At 34.3% G+C, this 24,047-nt stretch overlaps 1 protein-coding gene across 3 annotated transcripts in view; it reads left to right on the forward strand.

Annotated features, from left to right (window-relative positions):
- Nucleotides 1-24,047, forward strand: part of GRIK2 (glutamate ionotropic receptor kainate type subunit 2) — a 642,399-nt gene that overhangs the window by 251,373 nt on the left and 366,979 nt on the right. For all 3 annotated transcript variants that reach the window (XM_045806988.2, XM_087865344.1, XM_045806989.2), the window contains exons 3-4: nucleotides 422-589; nucleotides 5,729-5,986. In XM_045806988.2, the coding sequence (XP_045662944.1) occupies nucleotides 422-589; nucleotides 5,729-5,986 (426 nt within the window). The remainder of the gene's footprint in view (nucleotides 1-421; nucleotides 590-5,728; nucleotides 5,987-24,047) is intronic.

A 24,047-nucleotide genomic window follows, 5' to 3' on the forward strand; every position in this document is an offset into this window, starting at 1 on the left:
TGGAGACAAATTTAATATAATTTTCCTGATGCTTAACTTCATAGCTTTATAGCAGTATAGAGGATTAATTATTCTGAAACTGCAAAAGTTTGAGGGATAATGCTCAGTACTTAAGGCAAGATCTATATATACCTAGGCTCTGAAAGAAGCAATTACCAAAAGAAAAAAAGTAAAATCATATTTAAACCATGTTAAATTATAGTAACAATAGCAAAGAAATTTGTACTATATGGATTTATCTAAAAGGGCACATCTCAAATATTCAAGTTTATAGAAGTAAGCACAAATTCCATGTACTTAAGCAAATCACACGTGTGTGTGCACACACACATAAGTGTACACATACACAAAAGTAAAGTAAAATTTGCACATTTTTTTTCTGTCTTCTAAGAACTGTATGATTATTCTTTCTTTTTGCCAGGTGGCATTTTTGAATATGTGGAATCTGGCCCGATGGGAGCTGAAGAACTTGCATTCAGATTTGCTGTGAACACAATCAACAGAAATAGAACGTTGCTGCCCAATACCACCCTAACTTATGACACCCAGAAGATAAATCTCTATGACAGTTTTGAAGCATCCAAAAAAGGTAATCAACAAATATTTAACTTTATATTTTCTGGAATTCAAATTTTCAGGTATTTTTGAGAGATTTCTTAATTCCAAATGTAATTAATAAGTCATTAGGAATATTTTCATGCAAATATTTCTTTTCAAAATGCATGTAAATTTTATTAGGGAAGGTAAGGTGATATGATTACCTGTTACCAAAAAAAAATGCTTATAACATGAAATGCAATTAGGTCTATGATTGTTGTGAAATTGGTTTTTTCCCTAATAATCCTGTTTTCTTATTAAACTATTCTTATTTTTAAGACCCCACTAAATAAAATTGTGCATCAGTGGATTTTACCAAGTTTTGGAATCCATTCTTACATTTTAATTTCTATTATCTGTCACTTCCACTACATTACTATTGTCTCAATTTACTGACTACCTTGAAAGTTCTGTAGTTCCAAGTGACTTCATAATGTCAGCCCAATCTTAAAACTTTATTGGAAAATTTTCAACAACCTCTCATTTATGTGTACTCCATGCCCATTTTTTAAACTAGTTGATGTTTCTTCTTGTAACTGAAAATAAGTGGCTAATGATATGAAAATTGAATTATAGGAAGACATAATTAGAATACTTTATAAATTTTGTTATTTTATTATGTTGTGAACTGTGTTTTTAATGGTAAGAATATAAAAATAACTGTGGATATGACTTTAATATTTATAAAGTAAGGAAGGTAAAAGAGAACTATTATAAAGGCATTATTTTAACCAAACAACAATCTTGGTAGTAAATGTGTTTCGAGAGATGTTTCCATAGTCTTACTTGTCTATGTGGGTGATCTTTTCTTTTGCATAGATAGCATTCATCTAACAGGAATTAAATTTCATAATATAGATTTTTCTCAAAGGAATGGGCTTACAAAGCATTTGTTCTAAATTCATATTTTAAAACATTTACTTTTCTGTAATGCTAATATTGTTTTATTAGCTACCTGACTTGATAGAAATGTATGTAATTATTTATAATTCTAACTTGGTCTAGATTTCTTCTAATTTCATTAATATTAATGGCAACTGATAAGGTACAATATTCTGTGAGATGAAAGTATCCTTTTTATCCCCCAGCTAACTAGTGTTTATCAAAGCCTATATTCTGCCTGCCCTTTGAATTCATATCTTTATGAATACAAATAAGCTTCCACATTTCAGAACCATGTTAGGGTGACGAAAGGTTTTAAGGGCTGGAAAAAAAGGGTAAAGGTTATTGTGAAATACTACATTTGTCATCATAATTGCAAAATAAGTCATTAACTGCAAGACAAGTGCATTTGATTAGTGACATAGTTCGTGATTATTTCCATTAGGAAGAAGCAGCTCTGTCTCAAATGAAATCATTTAGACCTAAGAATAAGGAATATGAGTGAAGTATAAAAAATATTAATAGATTTCTTAATGATGAATTCAAAGGAGCAATGTAAAAAAAACAGACTAGCATGTTCTTTTTAAATTTTTTAAAAGATTTTATTTATTTATTTGAGAGAGCACGCAGGAGCACTAGAAGGGGCACTAGAGGGGGTGGGGGGAAGGGCAGAGGCAGAAACAGAATCCCTGCTGAGCAGGGAGCCTGACTCAGGACTCAATCCCAGGACCTTGGGATCATGACCTGAGCCAAAGGCAGATACTTTTTTTTTTTTTAAATAATTTTTTATTATGTTATGTTAGTCACCATACAGTATATCCTTAGTTTTTGATGTAATGTTCCATGATTCATTATTTGCCTATAACACCCAGTTAACCATGCAATATGTGCCCTCCTTAATACCCATCACTGGCCTATCCCAATCCCCCTCCTCCCTCCCCTCTGAAGCCCTCAGTTTGTTTCCCAGAGTCATACAGTCTCTCATGGTTCATTCCCCCTCTGTTTACCCCCCCCTTCATTCTTCCCTTCCTTCTCCTACCGATCTCCCTGCTATTTCTTATGTTCCATAAATGAGTGAAACCATATGATAGTTGTCTTTCTCTGCTTGACTTATTTCACTTAGCATAATCTCCTCCAGTCCTGTCCATGTTGCTACAAATGTTGGGTAATCATTCTTTCTGATGGCTGAGGAATATTCCACTGTATATATGGACCACATCTTCTTAATCCAGTCATCTGTTGAAGGACATCTCAGCTCCTTCCACGATTTAGCTATTGTGGACAATGCTGCTATGAACATTGGGGTGCATATGGCCCTTCTCTTCACTATGTCTGTATCTTTGGGGTAAACACCCAGTAGTGCAATTGCTGGATCATAGGGTAGCTCAATTTTTAACTTTTTAAGGGACCTCCACACTGTTTTCCAGAGTGGCTGTACCAACTTGCATTCCCACCAACAATGTGGGAGGTATCCCCTTTCTCCACATCCTCTCCAACAATTGTTTACTGCCTTGTCCATTTTTGCCATTCTAACTGGCATAAGGTGGTATCTCAGTGTGGTTTTGATTTGAATTTCCCTGATGGCTAATGATTTTGAACATTTTTTCATGTGTCTGTTAGCCATTTGTATGTCTTCATTGGAAAAGTGTCTGTTCATATCTTCTGCCCATTTTTTTATTTGATTATTTGTTTCCCGTATATTGAGTTTGAGAAGTTCTTTGTAGATCTTGGATACTAGTCTTTTATCTGTAGTGTCATTTGCAAATATCTTCTCCCATTCCGTGGGCTGCCTCTTAGTGTTTTTGACTGTTTCCTTGGCTGTGCAGAAGCTTTTTATCTTGATGAAGTCCCACAAGTTCATTTTTTCTTTTGTTTCTCTTGCCTTTGGAGATATCATGAAAAAAGTTGCTGTGGCTGATGTCAAAGAGGTTTCAGCCTATGTTCTAGAAATGCAACTGATTTCTGAACATTGATTTTGTATCCCGCCACATTACTGAATTGCTCTGTAAGTTCTAGTAGTTTAGGGATGGAGTCTTTTGGGTTTTCCATGTAAAGTATCATGTCATCTGCAAAGAGAGACAGTTACTTAACCGACTGAGCCACCCAGGTGCCCCCAGACTGGCATATTCTAAAAACAAACAGGTTACTATCTTCGGAATTATGAGGTGTTAAACTCATTTGGTTTCCAGAATAGTAAAAAGGGGTTTACAAGTTTTGTCACCCACTAAAATCCATTGAGAATCAAATTCATTAACTGACTATTGGCTGAAGGTAGGGAAAGCTCAAATAAGGATAACAAGTAACTTTTTCTGTGAGCTGTTGAAAGGGTAGAAGTCATGGTTTGGGTCTTACCTTGTGGAGCTCTTACTTACTGGGCTACTACTGGTTGGAGGCCATAGCAGTATGTAAAAGGATATAAGAGAGAGATCTGATATAACTTTTGAATGTGAGGTAGCTCAGTACATATCTATTTATATATAGAGAGATTAATTATTAATTATTAAATAATTTAAATATTAATTTGAACATTAAATTTAAAAAATTTTTTTCTAAGGAAAGAAAATAAGAAATCAGATGTTTAAATTTTAACATTTTTTCTGATATATGGTCTTATATTTTTGGTATGTAATAATGTTTAGCTCAGTAGAAACTTCGATATATTAGAGCTTGAATTATTATTTGAATCATATTGCTTTTAAATGTTTCCTCTGACAACTGAAAACTATTTCTTATTTGAAACGCATTTCAGAACATTCTATATAAACTATTATAATGTTTTTCCCTTTTTTGGTCTGTGACTTGTCAAAAACCTGGTAAAGGAAGATCTTTTATTCTCAACGTATACAAATTAAAATCCATATTAGTGAAAAATTTCAAGCTCCAACCTGACTACTGATTCAGAATTCCAATCACTATTTAAAAAGTAAGAATCTATATATTCAAAAAATTTACTTAGATCATACTGGAATTTTTGAAAAAATTTTAAACAAGTGAGTTTTTTCAACTATCATTTATTTACTTATTAAATATCTCTAAGCTTCAGAATCCTTCCATATCATTGTGTTTTATGCGGTATAATCTCTAAGGGAAAATATCAGAAAATTTCACAATAGAATTATAAACTATTTTGGAGAGATTCAGTCTGAACACCTAAATCCCAATAATAACTGATGCCTAAATCCCAATAATAACTCTCCTTAGTCCTGTTTAAGTATTTGCAGGGTGGGTAAACCATTGGCTCTTGGAACAGACTTCCATTCTTGGACATTTCCTACTTCCTTTTTTTTTTAATTTAAATTGTGTCAACATTTGTGAGAAGCTTCTAGCCATTTGCCCTAAATTCTTCCTTTTCTAGCCAAATGAAACAAACTTAAGCCTCTTTCATAGGCCAGATCTTCAAATATTAAAGATAATTTTCACATTTCCAATAATTATTTACTTTCTAGGCCCAAACTCCCTAATTGCTTTGGAGGACCTTATAGAATTTGAAGTCCTATCATAATCTATCTGTTCTCATCTGAATAGCTTCTACTTTTTTTATTCCTCTCTTAATTACTGTAATTATTACTGATGTGATTAAAATTTATGAGTGAATGAATGTAAACTTCAAAAAATAATTTAGAACAATATAAAAGACCTACAGTATACAAAAGACAAGTAAATAAAGATGTTTAAATACTTATCCAATGATTTTATTCTTTCTACTCAATGATATTAATCCATATGAAATCACCCTTGATGAGCCATATCAGGTTTTGAATGGGTATTTGTATGCATTGCTTGACCTTGATCAGATTTGTGCAAATACTTACCTATCTGTGGCCCTGGCTTCTTAGATGGAAAGGAGGAACAAAATGGCTTCTGATTAAGAATTCGAAGTAGTAGAGGATGGTCAGTGAATTTGCAAAGGAACACTATTCCTCCAACTCCCTACTGTAATCTATTTTTGCAAGATGAACATTCCCCTTCCTTCTTAAATTCTAAAATATTATTCCTCTTTCCCTCTTTTGACATTATTTGTGGAATTGTTTGAACATTGAGCTGCAGATGTCTGGAAGAATTTCTCTTCTAAAGAACTGAAAATGTTTGGAGTTTGACAAAATATGAAAATTATCTAAATGTAGATGTTATTTATAAGGAAAACAAAATCTTTCTTCAGGATAAGCCCTCAGGCTTACAATAATAATGTGGTAATGTTGGCAAGCTGGCATTTCTCCTCATTATTGACAGACTTCTATCTCCTCTTTAGCTTGCGATCAGCTGTCTCTTGGGGTGGCTGCCATCTTTGGACCTTCACACAGCTCTTCAGCAAATGCTGTGCAGTCCATCTGCAACGCTCTGGGGGTTCCCCACATACAGACCCGCTGGAAGCACCAGGTGTCAGACAACAAAGATTCCTTCTATGTCAGTCTCTACCCAGACTTCTCTTCACTCAGCCGTGCCATTTTGGATTTGGTGCAGTTCTTCAAGTGGAAAACTGTCACAGTTGTGTATGATGACAGCACTGGTAAGAAAAATCAGTAGCCTTCAGGGCTATGCTTTAAATATGCATAATGTTCTGAAACTTATCCAAGATTCTTGCTATGTTCTTGTTTGGTTTTTTACATTATGGTAAAGGATGGAAAGACATTTGGAATCAAACATCAACACTAATTTCACACATCCAAAGAACAGCTAAATCACATACTTTCTCTCTGTATTTGTAAGATAAGCACTTTTCTTTCCTGCGAAGGATCAGTTAGCATGAACTATAATATTGAATAAAGAACCGAGATAGTATGAAATATAATATTGAAATATTTATTCAAAGAATTCTTCTGCCAGGTTCAGGTTAGCTTCCTGAAGTTAAGTTTTATGATTGACTGTTAGTGAAACTTACCAAGAAATGCAGCATTTTGCCTTAACATTTTCTCTGGCTATTTATGTGCAAAAAATATGTATGAAAAATAATAACTTTTATATCTGTGTAGCATGTTAAAGTTAAAAAAAAGTTTTTTTCCCTCGAATTTGAAACAATGTAATACCCTTTGAAATACTAAAAGTTTTTAGAACTATTCATATGTAGACATAGTTTAGAGACTTAGAAAATAGGGTTTTCTTTTTTTTTCTTTTTATTTTTTTAGAAAATAGGGTTTTCTAAGTGGTATTTATTACAGTGTCTTTGATGAATATTTTAATGCATGTTTGCTAGCTAGAGTTTTTTTGTGGTTTTAATGTATGTTATTATTTTTATATATGAATGGTTGTTTTGAAGTAGCAATTAAAAATAAGTCTCATAGATAAATATATGAAAGTAAACATTAAAAATTAAGTATTTATTTTCCTTGGCAGTTACATTGGTAGAAGAAGTTCATACTATTTTGGTTATTATATAGTGGTAGGAATTTTGCATTAGGATGTTTATCAATGGTCCAAATAGTGCTCTTTAAAATAGAATGTGAAAATAATATTTTATTCTAAGATATTTTACTATACCTTCATGTTTATACAAAAATTGAAATTCATTTGAATTTAAATTCTCCCAAAGTAATCTAGTAGCACACTTTGTTCATACATACAAGATTTAGAACTATGTGCAGAAATTAGTCCCTTTGCCCGTAAAATTGACCAAATAGACGTAGGAATTCTCCCAGGAGGAAAAGGGAACAGAGAGTTATAGGGTTGAGAAAACAATGAAAATAATTTAAAAAACATTTTCATTAGGGTAAGAAAGATTGAGTCTCAATACATATTAATAGAGTAATTTCACTTCTCTGATTTTAAAAAGTGAAATGTTCATAAATAATTTTAACTTAGAAATATAAATAAACCCCTTCAAAAAATAACTTAGTAAGTACCTTTGATGTGTCTTTCAACTCAAATTAGACTTATTAAGTTTGTTGTATGATGTTTTACTCCCAAATCATTACTTTTCTTTCATTGATAAAGTTCTCTATATCAAGTTATAAATGGTAGATTCTATGTGAATGGTTTTTCTGGGATGTTATAATGTGATGGTCCAGGAAATCCTCAGTTACAAATTGGTCCATAACTCTTTATGAATGTTCATATACAGAACTATATAAATATGAATACACACACATTGTGAATCCATGGGTTATTTATCTCTCTATTCCCTCTGATTTAATTTGGATGAATGCTGTCCAAATATCACATATCTTCATATATACATACATACACACATGGTATATATACACATATGAATGCATATAGGTGTATGTTGTGCATGTGATATTTGTATTTATTTCTTATTATATTAAAACTCCTGATGGTAGAGAGGATATTGGCAAATGTTCAAAATGTTTATGGATATAACACCTACTTCACTATTCTGTTTGTGTGTGTGTGTGTTTGTGTATTGTGACATTTTTATTTCACGTATGTAATTCTTGAGTGATTGACTAAAAAGATAATGGGATTTGTGACCAAGATCAGATCACAATGTGGTAATGTACAGCTTCATATATAATTGATCTTTTTCTCTAAATAATTATTCTAAACATTTATATCATTGAAACAAATTTAAATAGAGAAATAAATGTAATTAGTTAATTTGGTGTATACACTTTAAATGGAAACTTGACCTCAGATTAAATTTATTAAAATAGTTTGTTACTATTTAAAATAAACTTTGCCACACTCCTGACTGGGAAAGTGACATAGATACTTGGAGATTCTAAAACCTGATTATTTAAATATTAATACTAAGAGTCACTACAAAATTATTCGTAGAGTAGGTGCACCTTAAAAGTACTCTGAGGAGAGTAAAAGCTTATAATTGCTCTATTTCATGCAATATTTAATTTAAAATATATTGATAAGGCATGTACTACATGCCAGGGACCAGTGCAGGTGTGTTTATGCCAATAAAACAAAGTCCTGTATGTTTAAAAGTCTCAAGGTAGAATTTTAATGATAGAATTCAACAGAGAGGAATTGTAAACTTCCCAAGTGAAAAAGATGCCTATTTGATCGTGTGGGAGGAAAGCTGATTATAGCAAGGACCGTGAACTGAAATGGGGAAAAATCCACCTCATACTTAGGAAGATAAACATTATTGACTCCATTATGGACTTATGTATCTGCTGTTTACTGCAGGACACACTGTGCCATTTTATTTACATTTCCTTTTTCCCTTTCCAGATTTATTTATTATGTATGCTATTCCTCCCATTTATATTCATTTCTATTTTGTTGTGTTGTCCAGTTTGATACATGATAATTATACTTTCGTCCAGTCTTTGTTCCCACCCCCAAAACAGATGGGATGATAGATGAAATATAGTGCTGGAGTAGGAGAAATTCTTAGAATGATGTTAACAGGAGCTGTTTATTTTTTATGATAATTAGCATTTGTTGTTGTCGTGGATGAATGCTTTTAAACACCCTGAAAGTCTGTTCTAGCTCTGAATGATGTCCAAAAATGATGGAGAAGAATTGGCTTCAGAAACAAAGCTGTGTTTCTGTCAGTCATTTTGGAACATATGATTCACTTTAAATATAAACTAAAAATAAGTTGGATAGCTGTCAGCTCGTAAGCAATTCCAGGATAAGTTCTGAATATTTGCTTTAAAATCCCTGTGTTTCATCTTTGTTTATAGACCAGCAGTCCATTAACAAAGAACTCTGGACTGGTAAACAGAAGCCTGGAATTCTAGTCCCAATTTTGCTACTAAATGACTGGTACAACTTTGGAAATGAGGAGAACAGAATGAAAATAACTACGGAAAAGAGCTATAAGGTGCTAGGCATTGTGATAGTTGCTATTATATAAACTATTTCACTTAATCATCAAAACAGTTCTACGAGTCCCAAAGGAAATAAGTTATCATCACACCATTCTGGCTACCTTCAATGTCTGGCTGTTTTGCCCACCAACAGTTTAAGGTAGAAACCTGAACACCTTCCTTCATTTCTTCCCTTCTTCAAGCCCCTCAGTCAGTCTGTAACAGTTATCAATGCTACACCTCTATGATCTCTCAAATCTTTTTTTCCATTCTCTCTAGCACTTCTTAGGTCAAGATCACAATCATCTCTCACCTGGATTATTATTAACAGCCTTCTAACTGACCCCCTACTTCAAGTCTGCATCCATTAATGCAGTCTCCACACTGCAGTTAGAGTATTTTTTAAAAAATGCAATTGTGATCCATTCTCCTTGTTAATAGCTTCTCATTGCTGTAAGGATAAAGTCAAAACTTTCTTAAGAGCCTTCTAAGACCTGACATGATCTAGTTCCTGTAGCTCTCCAGTGACATTTGAGGCTGAATTCCTCGCTTCTGTCTTTTCAAATGAGCCATTAAACTTCTTTAAAGTTGCCCAATATCCTATTCTGTGTACCTACTAAGTTCTCATTCTGCCCCCTCTCCTCCTATCCACTAAATGCACACACATGTGCTCATGCACATTTACACATACATGCTCATGCGTACCGTCTGGCTTAGATGTCACAAAGAAAGTCTACCCCAATCCTGGGTCCCAAGGCTGGAGTAGGTTTCCTCCAACACATCCTAGCACCTGGTATTTCCCTGACCCTCACCCATGAGAACATTCATCACATTATGAATGAATTTTCTTGGCTATATTTTACACTGGATCAAATAATACATCTGAGCAGAATGAACCCTAAGGTTATGAACTATTTTGTCATCAGCACCTAGGTATTACCTGGTTCGTGGATATACCTTAATAAATATTTAAGGAATGAATGTGTAAAGAGGTATTGTTATATCCATTGTTTAGAAAATGAAACTCAAATGGATTAAGTAATCTGCCCAAAGTTAGTTTAGGTTAGGTCACCTTTTAGTACTTGTATTGAATAAGTAGATTCAACAATTTTCAGAAATTATAGAAAGACATGATTTCTTCTATAATTAAAAATTTTATAAGAAAGCTAGCATGAATTGTGCTTATATCCTATTTCAAATACAATTAAATATATATTTATTCATTTACTTATTTAAACAGTCATTATAAGCATCTTTTGTATACCAGGTGGTATGTTAGGCATAGGGTCAGTATTATAAATAAAACTTTGCATCCATGGACTCAGAGTAGAATGAGGAGGGGAGGGGACATGTGATCAGGCCATTATTACAGTATAACAAATGCAGTTAGAGATAAGAAAACAATATTGTGGTAGCTCAAGAGAGGAAGGTATTAAAGCTGTCTGGTAAAGGCAGAGAAGAGTGTTGGATAAGGTGACATTACCATGAAGTTTTTATGAAGGACAAGTATAAATGATTCAAATAGAGAAGAGGCCAAAGGAGCAAAATGTATAAATGTGATGGTGCTTGAGGGAGCTAATGTTCAGGGATATGAAAGAACTTAATTATGACTGAGCCTCAGAAACAAGGATGATGAGGAAAAAATGAAGGAGAATTTATAAAAGGCCACAATAGGAGAAATCACAAAGAGCTTTTTTAAGAAGCACTCTGACTTTTCTTCCCCCTCTGCCCTGATATCTGATGGCTATAACAGTATCTGTCATGTTTGCATGATATGACCCTGCTTCCCAAACCACCATTGAGTGTGTCTTAGAGATAGGCAGATACCCATTCAGTTTCCTTCCTATGAACTCAAAAGGGAGGGACATCTAGTAGCCTGGTCTATCATGGTTACTATGGTCTTTGGTGTCAAAACATTCTGCATTGAAATCCTGCCTCTGTCATATACTTTTGAGCAAGTTTCTTGATTTTAAAAGTGTGAGTTGATGAACTTGTAAAGTGAAGATAATACATACTTTAGAGGACTATCGTCGTACCTCATAGAGCCCAGAGTAGCAGCTTAAAACTCACAATAATGCAAATGTCATGGCTGTGTGCTATTTATTCCTTACTCTTCTCCAGGAGAAAAAGGAATTATTAATCCCACTTTTTTTTAATATGAGAAAATTTAGATGCAGAGAGTTGAGATAATTTGCCCAAGGTTACACAGCAAGTAAATGGTAGATCTGGGTTTTGACTCTAGGCAGTCAACTTGAGAACGCACTCTGTGCAATTAAATACTGTTATATAATGTTAGTTGGTTTGGTTTGTGTCATTTTTGTTGTCATTATTTTAAGCAAAGGAATGACAGTCAGAACTATTTTTGGTAAAGCCTGTCTGGCTATAGTGTGGAGAACATACTGGGGCTGTTGGGAAATGGTGGGCAAAAAGGCAAGACCAGAAGCAAGAGAATTTCTAAATTAGTCAAGTTGAAAAAAAAAGACAATCTCACTTAGGGAACTTTTGATGGAATGCTATTGAGGTAGAGAATTCTAAGAAGTTACAGGAGATACATATTATAGGATTTAGTAAGTAAATAAGAGGAGGGAGTGATGGAGACAGAGAAATAAGAATGACCTTTATGTTTCTGGTCTGGGCTATTAATCATTGGCATATTTACCTAAAATGAGAAAACAAGAAAAAAGAGAATTCAGAGAGGGTAGAGTAAGTTTGGTTCTTAACACATTAGCTTGAAGTGTCTATAAAGTATTTCCTTGGAATCATCCAGTGGTGTTGGAGGTATCATAAATGCATCTTGGGCATATAGGAGTGCCTTGGTGGCTCAGTTGGTTAAGCAGCCAACTCTTGATTTCAGCTCAGGTCATGATCTTGGGGTCTTGAGCTCAAGCCCTGCATCTGACTCTGTGCTCAGCAGGGAGTCTGCTTGAGATTCTCTCTCCTCTCTGTCTCAGCCTCTCCCCCTCCCGACCCCTCTCTAAAATTTAAATAAATCTTTTTAAAAATGGGCATATGATGCTTTCATTGCCATTTGTTCTGCCCTTCATTTGTAATTCTTTGCGGTATGAGGAAATAAAGAAAATTTGTCAAAAACAAGGTCATGGTACAAAAAAATTCAGTTATGTTAGTGAGTAGGAAGTCATTGAGATCAATATAGACATGGGAAGAATTTAAGGGAGAGAATATAAATTATTTTAATTAATGAAGGAAATCAGTCATTTTTAAGGGATTATAATATTTAACAGGCTGATCGTTGAGTAATTTCTATGATATGAATATAGAAAAAAAGGTCTTTATCCTAAAAGAAAGCAGAAATGCTTTCTCCACTAACTTTATTAACTTGGATAAAGTATATGTATAGACTATGTTCTAGACACATCTGTGTGTGCTTTTGGAGTTAGTTTAATAAAATGTAAAATCAAATAATAGTAATTTTTTTATCTTGGACCTGTGTTTAGGTAGGATAAAATAAAATAATTCAGAGAATAAGTTAATATGAAAATATATATTCCTGGAAGACACTAATTTTCAATACTATGACAATTTTGTATTGCAAAATTTTTAACCAAATAATTTCAATTTTATTTCAGGAAGTGGGGTAATTTGGATCTAAGATGATTATATGTTGTACAATCTAAGTACAAAGCTTCAAGTTCTTTAATTCCAAGTGCACATACAATTAGCAATTATGAGTTAAGCCTAATTATTTGGATATAGTTGATTACATAGCTTGGTATATTAGTGTTTCCACGAAGTTGGTTTTGCTTGAACATAGTTTCTTTATTCCTATTTAAGCAAGCATAAAAATTATTTGGAATATTATTACTTGGGCTCTGATTACATGACAGTGAATATTTTTAAACATATTCGAAGAACTAATTTTTCTTAAGCTTTAAAATCTTTAAAATATATGCCAACCCTAAAACATGAAAATAAAATTTCTAATCCACAACAATTACACAGTCATATTCCTACATATATGCGGGTCTAACAAAATAGAAGGGACAGGTCTTTTACCAGACCTCAGTGATCAGTAGAATTTGCTTTCATTGGAAGAGAAGAAAATAATAATAGTGAGAATAATTTCCTGGTGATAGACCCTGCCAGTTTTCCTAAATTTAAAACCGGAACGTGATAAATCTGGCATGAGCCTCTTGGTAGTTACTTTTCCCCTAGCCTTTTCCTGTTGTTTATCTCCTTCTCTATGCAGCATAGGGAGAAGGAGAGTGTTTGTATTATCTCTCTGATGCACTTGACAATCCTGACTACTCCATCTTCAGGGGAAAAAATAACTCTCCTACTTTGGTTTCTGTGTTATCATTCTCTCCTTGTTACCTCCTTCCCTTCAGCCCTTTATTCCATTTTTATATTCATAAACTCCCTTTTCTTTCCTTGCTCCTTAAAAACTGATATTCAGTGTTTTTTCAGTCTTATTCTCTGTTTATTTACTTCATTCTCCCTAAAGCTTTTCCTCTGACCCATACCTTCCTCTGCCTCTATTCTATAGATAACTGAGCTACACCTTCAGTTGTTTCTACCATGGTCCATGCTCATAGATCCAGCCACCACTGATCGTCTTTATTTGGATGTCTCAGAGGCACATCAAACCCAACATGATAAAAACCAAACTACTTGTCTTTACTCCAAACTTGCTTTTTTTCCTGGTTTTCCCTGTTTCTTGGGTTTCCCAGCCACATCCATAGTGATCATGCTAGATTCTTGTCTTTCTTTCATCCCTCATTTCCAACAGATCACTTATTCCTTCTTATTTTTGTCTTGTAATTCTCAAATTTAGCTCTATTCTCCATTCCCACCACCTGTCTTAGTTAACACACTTGTGTACAGCCTTGACGATGTTCTACCTGGTACCCTATTTAAGTTCATCTTAATGCTTTTTTTTTTTTTTTTTTGAAATGACAATCTGGTGATGTCATTCCCAGGCTTAACACTGTTTGGTGACTCCTCTGGTCTTGGAAGAATGAGTTCTATTTTCTCAGAATGATACAGGCAGCCTCTGTCAGTGTCATTCTCATGCCTCTTTGATTTTGCTTTCCTGGTATTTCTTCTCTCAATACTTATGCCACAGCCTTCTTTGAGTAATTTAATTCCCCCTTATCAATCATGCTGTACTGTTTCAAGGCTGTTTGCTGTGCACAAACTGTTCTCTGCCTGATATGCCCTTCCCATTTGGTGATCTATTCACCACTTTGAGGATGTACCTTAAAATATTCTTACAAAGTATTTGTAAATGTGAAGTAACCTTCCCTGACTCCTACCCACGTGACTTGGTATATCTGTTCTTTGTATGATGCAAGACTTTGGATGATAAAATAATTCGTCATCAATTCTGTAGTAAATCTTATTTTCAGCATATTCATGTTACCCATTAGCAGGAATGATGCTTTCCTGGGTATGAGAATGCTAAATTTTTATAATTAATTCGTCTACTTATTTGTCTCTTCATTTGTTTTATTTTAAGTTTGTTCCTTGATTTAGTTTGCAAATAATAATCAGACATTTAATATATGTCATCATTGTTCTTGGTACTGGAGATACAAGAGTGAACAAAATAGATAAAAATTCTTTGACTTGTGGAGTTTGTATTCTAGTAAAGTGTGATAAACAATAACAAAATAAACATGTATATTATATTGTATCAAATGTGGTAAGGGCTATGGAGGGATATAAAGCAAGAAGATAGAGAGTGCAAGGGAGGGAGTATTACAATATTAAGTTGGGTTGTCAGAAGAGACCTTAGAAGGTGACACTTGAGTTAAGACTTTAATGAGCTGAGGAAATATGCTGTGGGACTATCTGAAGGTAAGAGTGTTTCAGACAAAAAGCATCAAGGGAGAAAGAAATAAAGAATTTCGAGGCAGGGGAGATCTCTATTGTTGTTTGTTTGTTTTAGTTTAGAGAAGGATTTTTGGGAAACTGAAGATTTTTGAGATATTTACCACTTGTTTTATATGTGTATATGTGTTTATATTTGTGTATGTACATATGTAGTTTTATATGTATATGTTCCATTATTGACTTTTTTGGATGCCTTAGAAATTAATAGCAGAATAACAACAATGTTATTTCTTTACAAATACCTCACTGTAAAGGTTTCAATGCAGGTGCTCATTTTAATATGAGTTACTTATAATGACTATGGTCTAAAGCATTGACCCCTAAAAAAAGATAGCATTCATTTTAAATTACAATGAAACTTGAGGTAAAGAAGCAAAGAAATAAGTCTAAGACATATCCATTTCTGCAAGATGTTACAGATCATTTATTGGATACTTGATTAAAAATGAATTGACCCTGTATCAGAAACACTTCTTAAAAATTTAGATCTTGAATGGATTAACACAACTGCCTTCTAAGACAGTTTTCTGTTTCCTACTCAACATTGTTTAAATGTTTATCTTGTTTTAAATGCAAAGTATGTAAAGTATATTTGGGGAAAAAATTGTCTACATTGCAAATGAATGATCCAAACATTCTTACCAGTACTTATTATCTCTTGTCTTTTTGGTGATGGCCCTTCTAATACGTATAAGGTGATAAAATTGTGGTTTTGACTTGCATTTTCCTGATGATAGTGACACTGAGCATTTTATCATGTGCCTGTTGCCATCTATATGTCGTCTTTGAAAACTGTATATTCAGGTCCTCTGCCCATTTTTTAATTGAATGTTTGTGTTTTTGGTGTTGTCATGGTACTTCTTAATATATAGTAAGTACTGTTTCCTTTAAGAATAGATAAAAATGATGCTTAAAGATTATGTTTAAAACATTAATTTAGGGGGCCCCTGGGTGGCACAGTCGGTTGAGCTTCTGACTCTTGGTTTTGGCTCAGGTCATGATCTCAGGGTCATGGGATTGAGCCCCATGTAGGGCTCCACACTCAGTGCAGAATCTGCTTGAGTTTCTCTCTCCCTCACCCTCTCCCTCTGTCCCTCCATGCTGCACTCTCTCTGTCTCTAGAAAGTAAATCAATCTTAAAAAAGAAAACAACACATTAATTTAGTTCCTTTGCTGAGTTTCCAATGACATCTGATAGTATTTAAAAGAAAAAATTTGCACCATTTACTTTGGTCTCTCAGTATGCCAATAAGATAGCTCTCTGACCTTCAGCCATACTTTAGGAAAGGGAATTATTGCCTGTCATTCCTTATTGTGTAATTAATGGGGGTAATTAACAAGTTAGTGTTAAGATTTCAAGGGCTGACTTAATTTTCTTTCTTTAATGCCAACCCAATTATTTCAATTGGATAAAAGAATAAAAAGTTCATTGTGAAAATGGAAAAGGGAATTTTTAAAAAATGCTTAATTGACAAATCAGAATCATCAGTCATGCAATTAATACTTTTTGCAAAATTCTTTAAAGTTAAAAAGTAAAACTATTTATAAATTTGCTGAAACAGATATTATAAAACATTATATCAATGCTAGATGATTCTAAATCTTACTAATTTACACTTAACAATTTTTACTATATTTATGGTATAATGGTCTTCCTCCATATTAAAACTAATTTGAGACTGTATAATATATTCTAAGGACAAGAATATTCAGCAGAATTAAAACTACTTGGAGTGGAAATGTTCAGACAACTGAATAAATATTTTTCATGAGTGATTGGCAATTTTTATCAGTGTTAAATCACTATAAAACCATTCTAGGTTTGCTTAAATTTTTTAAATTTGTTTTTATCTGTAAATGTATGCTTTTGTCTGTTATATTGACAAGTTTGACTTACTGTCAAGTATTTTACAAAATGTGATAATTTGCATATTATTTAAGATTTGATGGATCGGTGATTCTCAAAGTGTGGTCACTAGACTAGCAACATCATGATCACTTGGGAAATTATTAGAAAGAAAAACTCTCAGGCTGCATCCTGTGCACACCTACTAAATCAGAAACCGGGAGTAAGGCCAGCAAGCAGTGTTTTAACGCATTTTCCTAATGGTTTCAAAGCACACCGAAATTTGAGAACTACCAGATGAGGTTATGCTATAGGAAAAAATCATTCCCCAGATCACAGCAATTTAATAGAACAAGATGTTATGTCTTGTAAAAGTAAGGTCTACTGTAAATCTAAATAATTCTCCAGGGCAGCTATCTTTGATATTTTGGCTCAGCATTTTAGGATGTGTTGAACCTCTAGCACAATTGCTATGGCAGAGAATGGGTAAGCTGGAGAATTAAGTGCCAGGCAATTAAATTTTCCACCTAAAAATTAGCAACACTATTGCTCACATTTCATCAACCAAAGCAGTTCACAGAGTCACACCTAAATTTGTGATCTCTTGAAATTCTGAATGAATATTCGGATGGATTTTTCTATTTTTGCAAAAAATGCCATTCAGATTTTAACAGGGATCACCTCAAATCTGTAGATTGCTTTTGATAATGTACTCAGATTTTCTAAATCCAGGCAAATTTGAGTTATATTAAAGTATACTTTGTAAATAATACAACACTGATTTTTAAATTTCTTAGCCTATTTTATAGCCAGTCAACTAATAGAAACTTTAAAGTCTTTGGATCCCAAAAGAGTGGTGTTTCAGCTAAATTTTACCATTCTTCGTTAATTTGGGCTCATTTTATCAGTTCTTGATGGTAGCCAGAGGGAGGCCATCACTTATTAACTCCTGCAGTATCATATTTAATTTGAAAACATAGTTGAAGATAATTATTATTTTGAAAATTGTTTCCCTCCTCATAAACTTATTATATACTGATGACGTATACTGGTTCCATAAACTAATTCGTTATCAAGCACTTTGTTGTTCAAAGAAGAACCAAACATTTCCTATTCTCAGAGTACTTAAAATGTGGTGTTGCAAACAAATTATGATACAATATGCTAAGCACTAAAAGAGTAACATGAAAGTGTTATGGTAAAACACGAGGTGAGAGCAAGGAAATCACATGGCTAGAGAAAGTAAATATAAATGACATTTAAAGTGTGTCTCTAGACATATTAAGGGTAGGGAGGAGAGAAAATGCAAAGATAGAGAGCTGTAAAACCACGTGGTGAATCTGTAGCATGAAGACATGTCTACTGTAGCTGAAATACAGGGTATGTCAGCTAGGGGCGCCCAATAATAAGAACAAGTAGTTCAAAAGAGATGGTGGAGAGTCTGGCATGCCCTAAAATCATACCAAAAAAGCATTTAAAAAGTAAGAGAGATTAGTCAAAGCAACTCTGTGGAAAGAACTAGCCCTGGAACTTGAGATGGCAGACTATCCCTGGACAGGTTGGAGGCATGAGCAGGTCCCCCCCGCCCCTCCCCCCCCCCCCAGGGGGAACACTAGGAATAATCTTGGTTTGGGCTTCATAATGTTGGTTACCAAGAGTCAATGAACTTGATTAAAAATTGATTTAAATAATTTTAAATAAAATTTCCTAAAAATTATATAACACATTTTAGAGAATTATACAGCTACTAAGCTTTATAGTTCTTAGTGCTATTCCCCAAATATTTCTGGCTCTGCTTTTAGGTACAGAACAAGCTTGAATTTTCTCATCCTTCTTGAAGCAAGTCAAAGCTATGTGATTTTTCTTTCACCAGGGAAATGTGAGCAAAAAGTACTGAATCACTTCTTAGTGGAAGGTTTAGGAGTTACTGATCAATGTCACATTTTCTTCTCCATGCCATGATGGTGATAAGCATGTATCCCTGAAGTAATGACAATGTGCAGAGCCATCCTAGCAATCCATGTTAACCAAAATATAAGACCTGAACTTATATGTTGTTAAGCCTCTGAGACTTGGGGCTGTTTTTATCACAATATAATTTAGCCTATCCTGACTGGGTAGAAAAAGTAAGGCATATTGGCTATAAAAACACTTGATAACAAAGAGAAGGAAAAACATTAAAATCAATCATAATATTACCAAAAAAAAAAGTGAGGGCCATTAACAATTTTGATATCTACCTGTCAAACTATATTTATTTTACACAGAAGTTTAATTCATCATGTCAATTATTAACTTAATTGTGACAGATGTTCATCTGGTGAAGTTATGCACTCTTGCTAGCTCTCTCAGGAGATTAGCTTTTCTGTCAGCTTTTCTGTGTTATGACCCACCTTGTAATCAAAAGACTGTAGATTTCTGTCCCGAAATGTGTCACCTGGCTGTCATCAATTTCTGCCTTAAATGGGAAAACATGATACGTAACACGGTTGTTTTAGATTGATAGAAGATATTATGTAAATAAGTATCACATGGTAGGCGAAACAATAAATGCTAAAGGGTCTGTTTTGTCTTTAAGGTTTTTCATTAAAATTTTAAAATATCTGATACCTTTAAGATATAAACCACTTTTGTTCAACAAAACTGGAGCATAATATAAAATTCCCCATCTCCCCTGAGCAAGTAAACATAATGTTGTTCTTGGAAAAAAAAACAAAAACAAAAACCATATATATATATATATATATATATATGGACTTGTTTGGTTGAAAATTTTCTTTATAGAACTGATTTTATAAGTCGATTAATTTTTATTGCATTATTGTCTAAAAAATCCTGCACTTCATTGCTTTTGATCAGTCCTATTGTCCCTATAAGAATTTTGATGTTAATATAACATTTTAAAATTTGTTGCTATGCACTTATTTTGAAGATGAGTAGCGCTTCTGCTCTCTACTGTGTCTCTAATGCTAGGGTCAAATATAAAAGTCTGGCTTTGTTATTGAAGCCTGATTACATACAAATCATATTTATGAATTCTTTTTTTTTTTATTTGTGATAAAACCTATCAGAATTTAGTGCGTTGGGGGTATTTTCTCTTTCTGCCATTTCTTTTCTCATTACATTAGAGGAAAAAATAATCTGTAACTTTCTACTCTTCTCATAAGACTTTTAGTTTATTGCTTTTCTCCCCGGTGTGCCATTCCAGGGAAGTCATCTTCTCTAGCACTGTGTCCTCACCTTCTGGAGCAGTACCTGGTTCATAGTAGATGCTTCATGCACATACGTTGAGTAAATAAGTGAGTGAATATTATGTAGTTATGGGTTCAAGAACCTATGTTCTGATACAATTACATATCCCACTTGGATTTCAAAGGAACAGTTTTTGTTATTTTCATGGTGATTTAATTATAATAATAATTAAATTATAATTCCATGTGTCTAGTAGGGAAAGTACAAGATTTACTTGTGTTGATCTAAATCTAATTAATTTTTACCCCTTGGCCTTATGATAAAGTAAAAAGTAAACATAATTACAAAGAGGCATAAGGAAATCTTGGTGATGGAAATATTTATTATCTTGATTGTAGTGATAATTTCATGATGTCAAAACCCATCAAATTTTGCACTTTAAATATGTGCACTTTAGTTTACTTTATACTGGGAAAAAATAGAAACAAAAAACGTATCAAATTGCTTTCTGTTACATTTTCTGTAAAGATTCTGCTCCTACATCACTGCATATCACTACAGAAATTTGAGGATAACTTTTGAGATTCTTTGTTAACAGGATACACTAAATTTCCTGCCAGGTAATTAAAACTGCTGCATTTCTGTCTCTATCAGCATTATCTTCAAGTTTTCAATTTTCAGCCAGGAATATATGGGAAGAAGAGAACAGAGACATTTGGAGAGGAAATCATCCCATTACTAATAACACAGAGAAGAGAGAAAGGAAAGATATAAATAATGCATGAGGGACAAATATCAATATTGATCATCAGGACAATAACTGCTATTGAGAACTTGCTGCATGGCAGTTACAATCTAAGTACTCAGCGCACATTCCTCATTTTTCTATTTTCACAACCCTGTTATTGTTCCCATATAAACAAATGTGGAATCTAAGTTGTAAAGACACGTTCCAAAGTAAAACACTACTACGTGTCAGAATCAGAATCTGAACCCCAAAATTTTGAATGTGACACTCATAGTCTTCATTACAACTCCCTACATCCTCACAACAGACACAAGTAAGGAAAAACCAACAAACCCCAAGTAAGAGGTGATGACAAAAATACATAGACTCCTATATGTAATGACAGGTAAGCAGAGACTTAGCATCCGAAGATAAACTGGGATCCAGGGTCTTTGTTTATCTGTGCGTATCTCTGCGTGATTATGCTCTGATGCAGACAATTGACTCTAAGTGGAGAAGTGCTAATGTCTGCAGAAAGCATTAAACAGAAGTAATAGCATGATATGATCTTTGCCACTTTTGCTCTATACGCGTTTTTGAAGACCCAAAGTTTTCTCCTGGGCTACAGAAGTGCACATTAAGCCAGTGTTTTGTTTTATGAGATTACAAAATTGCAGCCAAACAAAAATATGAGTAAATGGCATATAGTATCTCCAGTTCTACAGAGATAAAGATTATATCTGAACCAGCAGACTGCCACTGTAAAAAGGATGCATAATGCCCCTCGTACAACTCACTCAGTCATTTGCTTTTTTTTTTTTTTTTTTTTACTAGAGATGAATAGCTTCTGCCATACAGTAAAAGGGAAGGAAAAATAAAGTTAGATAATGGAAAATCTACCTGAATGGCTGGAATACACATCTTTTTTTTAAAATTTTTTTTAAAGATTTTATTTATTTATTCGACAGAGATAGAGACAGCCAGCAAGAGAGGGAACACAAGCAGGGGGAGTGGGAGAGGAAGAAGCAGGCTCATAGCGGAGGAGCCTGATGTGGGGCTCGATCCCATAACGCCAGGATCACGCCCTGAGCCGAAGGCAGACGCCCAACCGTTGTGCCACCCAGGCGCCCCTGGAATACACATCTTATGGATGAGTACTAAAGGATTTGGCATGGGAGGAAGAAAGCAGAATTACATGTAACAGTGATGTGCGCTAAGTGCCGGTCTCAAATATCCATTGCTTAGGTCAGAGTTTTTCGTCCTTGATACTATTGACATTGGGACCAGATAATTCTTTCCTATAGGGAGCTGTCCTGTACATTGTAGGATGTTTGGCAGCATCCCTGGCCTCTACTCACTAAGTGCCAGTAGCATTCCCCACTCCTAGTTCAGACAATCAAAATATTTCTCGATATTGCCAGATGTCCCCTGGAGGCAATATTACCCCTGATGAAGACCCACTGGCTTCTCCTAGTATGTTCCTAGGCATTGTTTTTTGTTAACTACATTGCAGATTTACAATAAAGATACACTATAGCTTTAGATAAGAAGGACTTAGAAGTCTATCTGTAGCTTATAAATTAATATACATAGGCTCGGTATAATTGGGATTGGGCAGCCATATCTCTATTCATTGGTCACATGAGTAATTTTTAGTCACCTACTAAATGCCTGACACTGTTCCAGGTTCTGGAGGTACAAAAATGAAGAACATAGTTGAGATTTGAATTAGACCAAAGATCACATAAACTGTTCATCCAGATTAAAGATTTACTCTGGTACTCTATTAGATCATCAGAAACCACAGATTCCAGGCCTTATTACCTCATATCTGTATAGAGATACTTTCACCGAGTTATCTAGATTTCCCTGGTAGGTACATATAAAAATGTGTGTGTGTGTGTGTTTAAGTTATTAGTCAGGATACTGTGTACCATTGCTATTTGATGTCCTCAATGCGGAGATTCACATGATAAACTAAGGCTTAAGTTCAAAGCCGTAAGGGTTGTTTATCAGCCTGTGAGTTTATGTATTTACTGTTTGAGATAATAGTAATTATGCTTTTAAATTATAGGAACTAAAGGGACTACACATTCTGAGTAATTGCCAGAACCTCTCTCTTTCGAGAAGCTCTTTTCTAACTACTTCCCCCTCTTACTTTCCTGCAAGGAGAGTGTTCAGGTTCTGGAATAAAAACAAACAAACAAATAAATAAGCAAAATAATAATAGCTCCAGAAACTGTGATATATATTTGTTATTCCTGTCATGTTATTTAATCCTTGCAGGAGGCGCAGAAAAACCATAGAGAACATAGAAGAAGTAAGGAATTTCTGTAACTTGGCCAAAGTCACACATTTCATTAGTACCGTGTCTGGCTGAATCTTACGTCCATGCTTTTCCCTTTCTACAACTTTGCCTCTGGGCCACAGTAGGTTGGGGTAATATTAAAAATATTTCACAACCAATTTCCTCATAGGCATCCACCAACAGCTGATACAACCAAAAGATGTTTGTTTACTAGCTGATAATCAGCCCTGACTTTCAGAGATCATTCTAGCCCACATATAAGTACAAGCCACACCTGAGCTTCTACCTGTATTTTCATAAATTATTAGAACTGTGTCTTCTTTCTAAACTACTCTGGACATCCTCCCTATAATAAACTTGGAGACTTAAGATTTATAGCAAATGGGCAAATGAGTTTACAAAATGGCCAAGGTACCATCAGGATCACCACACTTCAGGGTAGAGTCAAGGAAATCTTGGCTGACCAGGTATCAGCCAAGAGTTGAGGGAGAAAGCCCAGAGTATGAGCCCAGGATTGTTGATGGCTGATACCGGGTGGCTGAGGAAGGGAAGAAAACGAGGTTATATAATATGAGGAGGAAGAAGGTGCATGGGGTCCTCTGTAGCAAGTCTGAGCAGAGACCACACCTTAGGGCTACAGATGAGAGCAGTGAAGGCCAGGAGAACCTTTCTGCATCCCTAGATCTTCCAGGGATGTATCATGCAGTTAAAACTGATTCAGTGCTCCTTGACAAATTCTTCACGACAGGCCTTCTTGGGAGATCCAGACAAATTACCATTTCCTTTGACCAAAACAACCTGAAAGCAGGTTGGACTCCATTCTTAGAATTAATTGAGATGCTTAAATTTTGTTTAACCTTCCAGAGTAGGCAGAATTTTTTTAGATCTCACAACTGAAGAGCAAAGGTTTAAAAC

This window comes from Ursus americanus, chromosome 11 (genome assembly GCF_024610735.1).
Source record: "Ursus americanus isolate L20-20 chromosome 11, mUrsAme1.1.p, whole genome shotgun sequence".
In the NCBI taxonomy this organism is placed as follows: Eukaryota; Metazoa; Chordata; class Mammalia; order Carnivora; family Ursidae; genus Ursus; species Ursus americanus.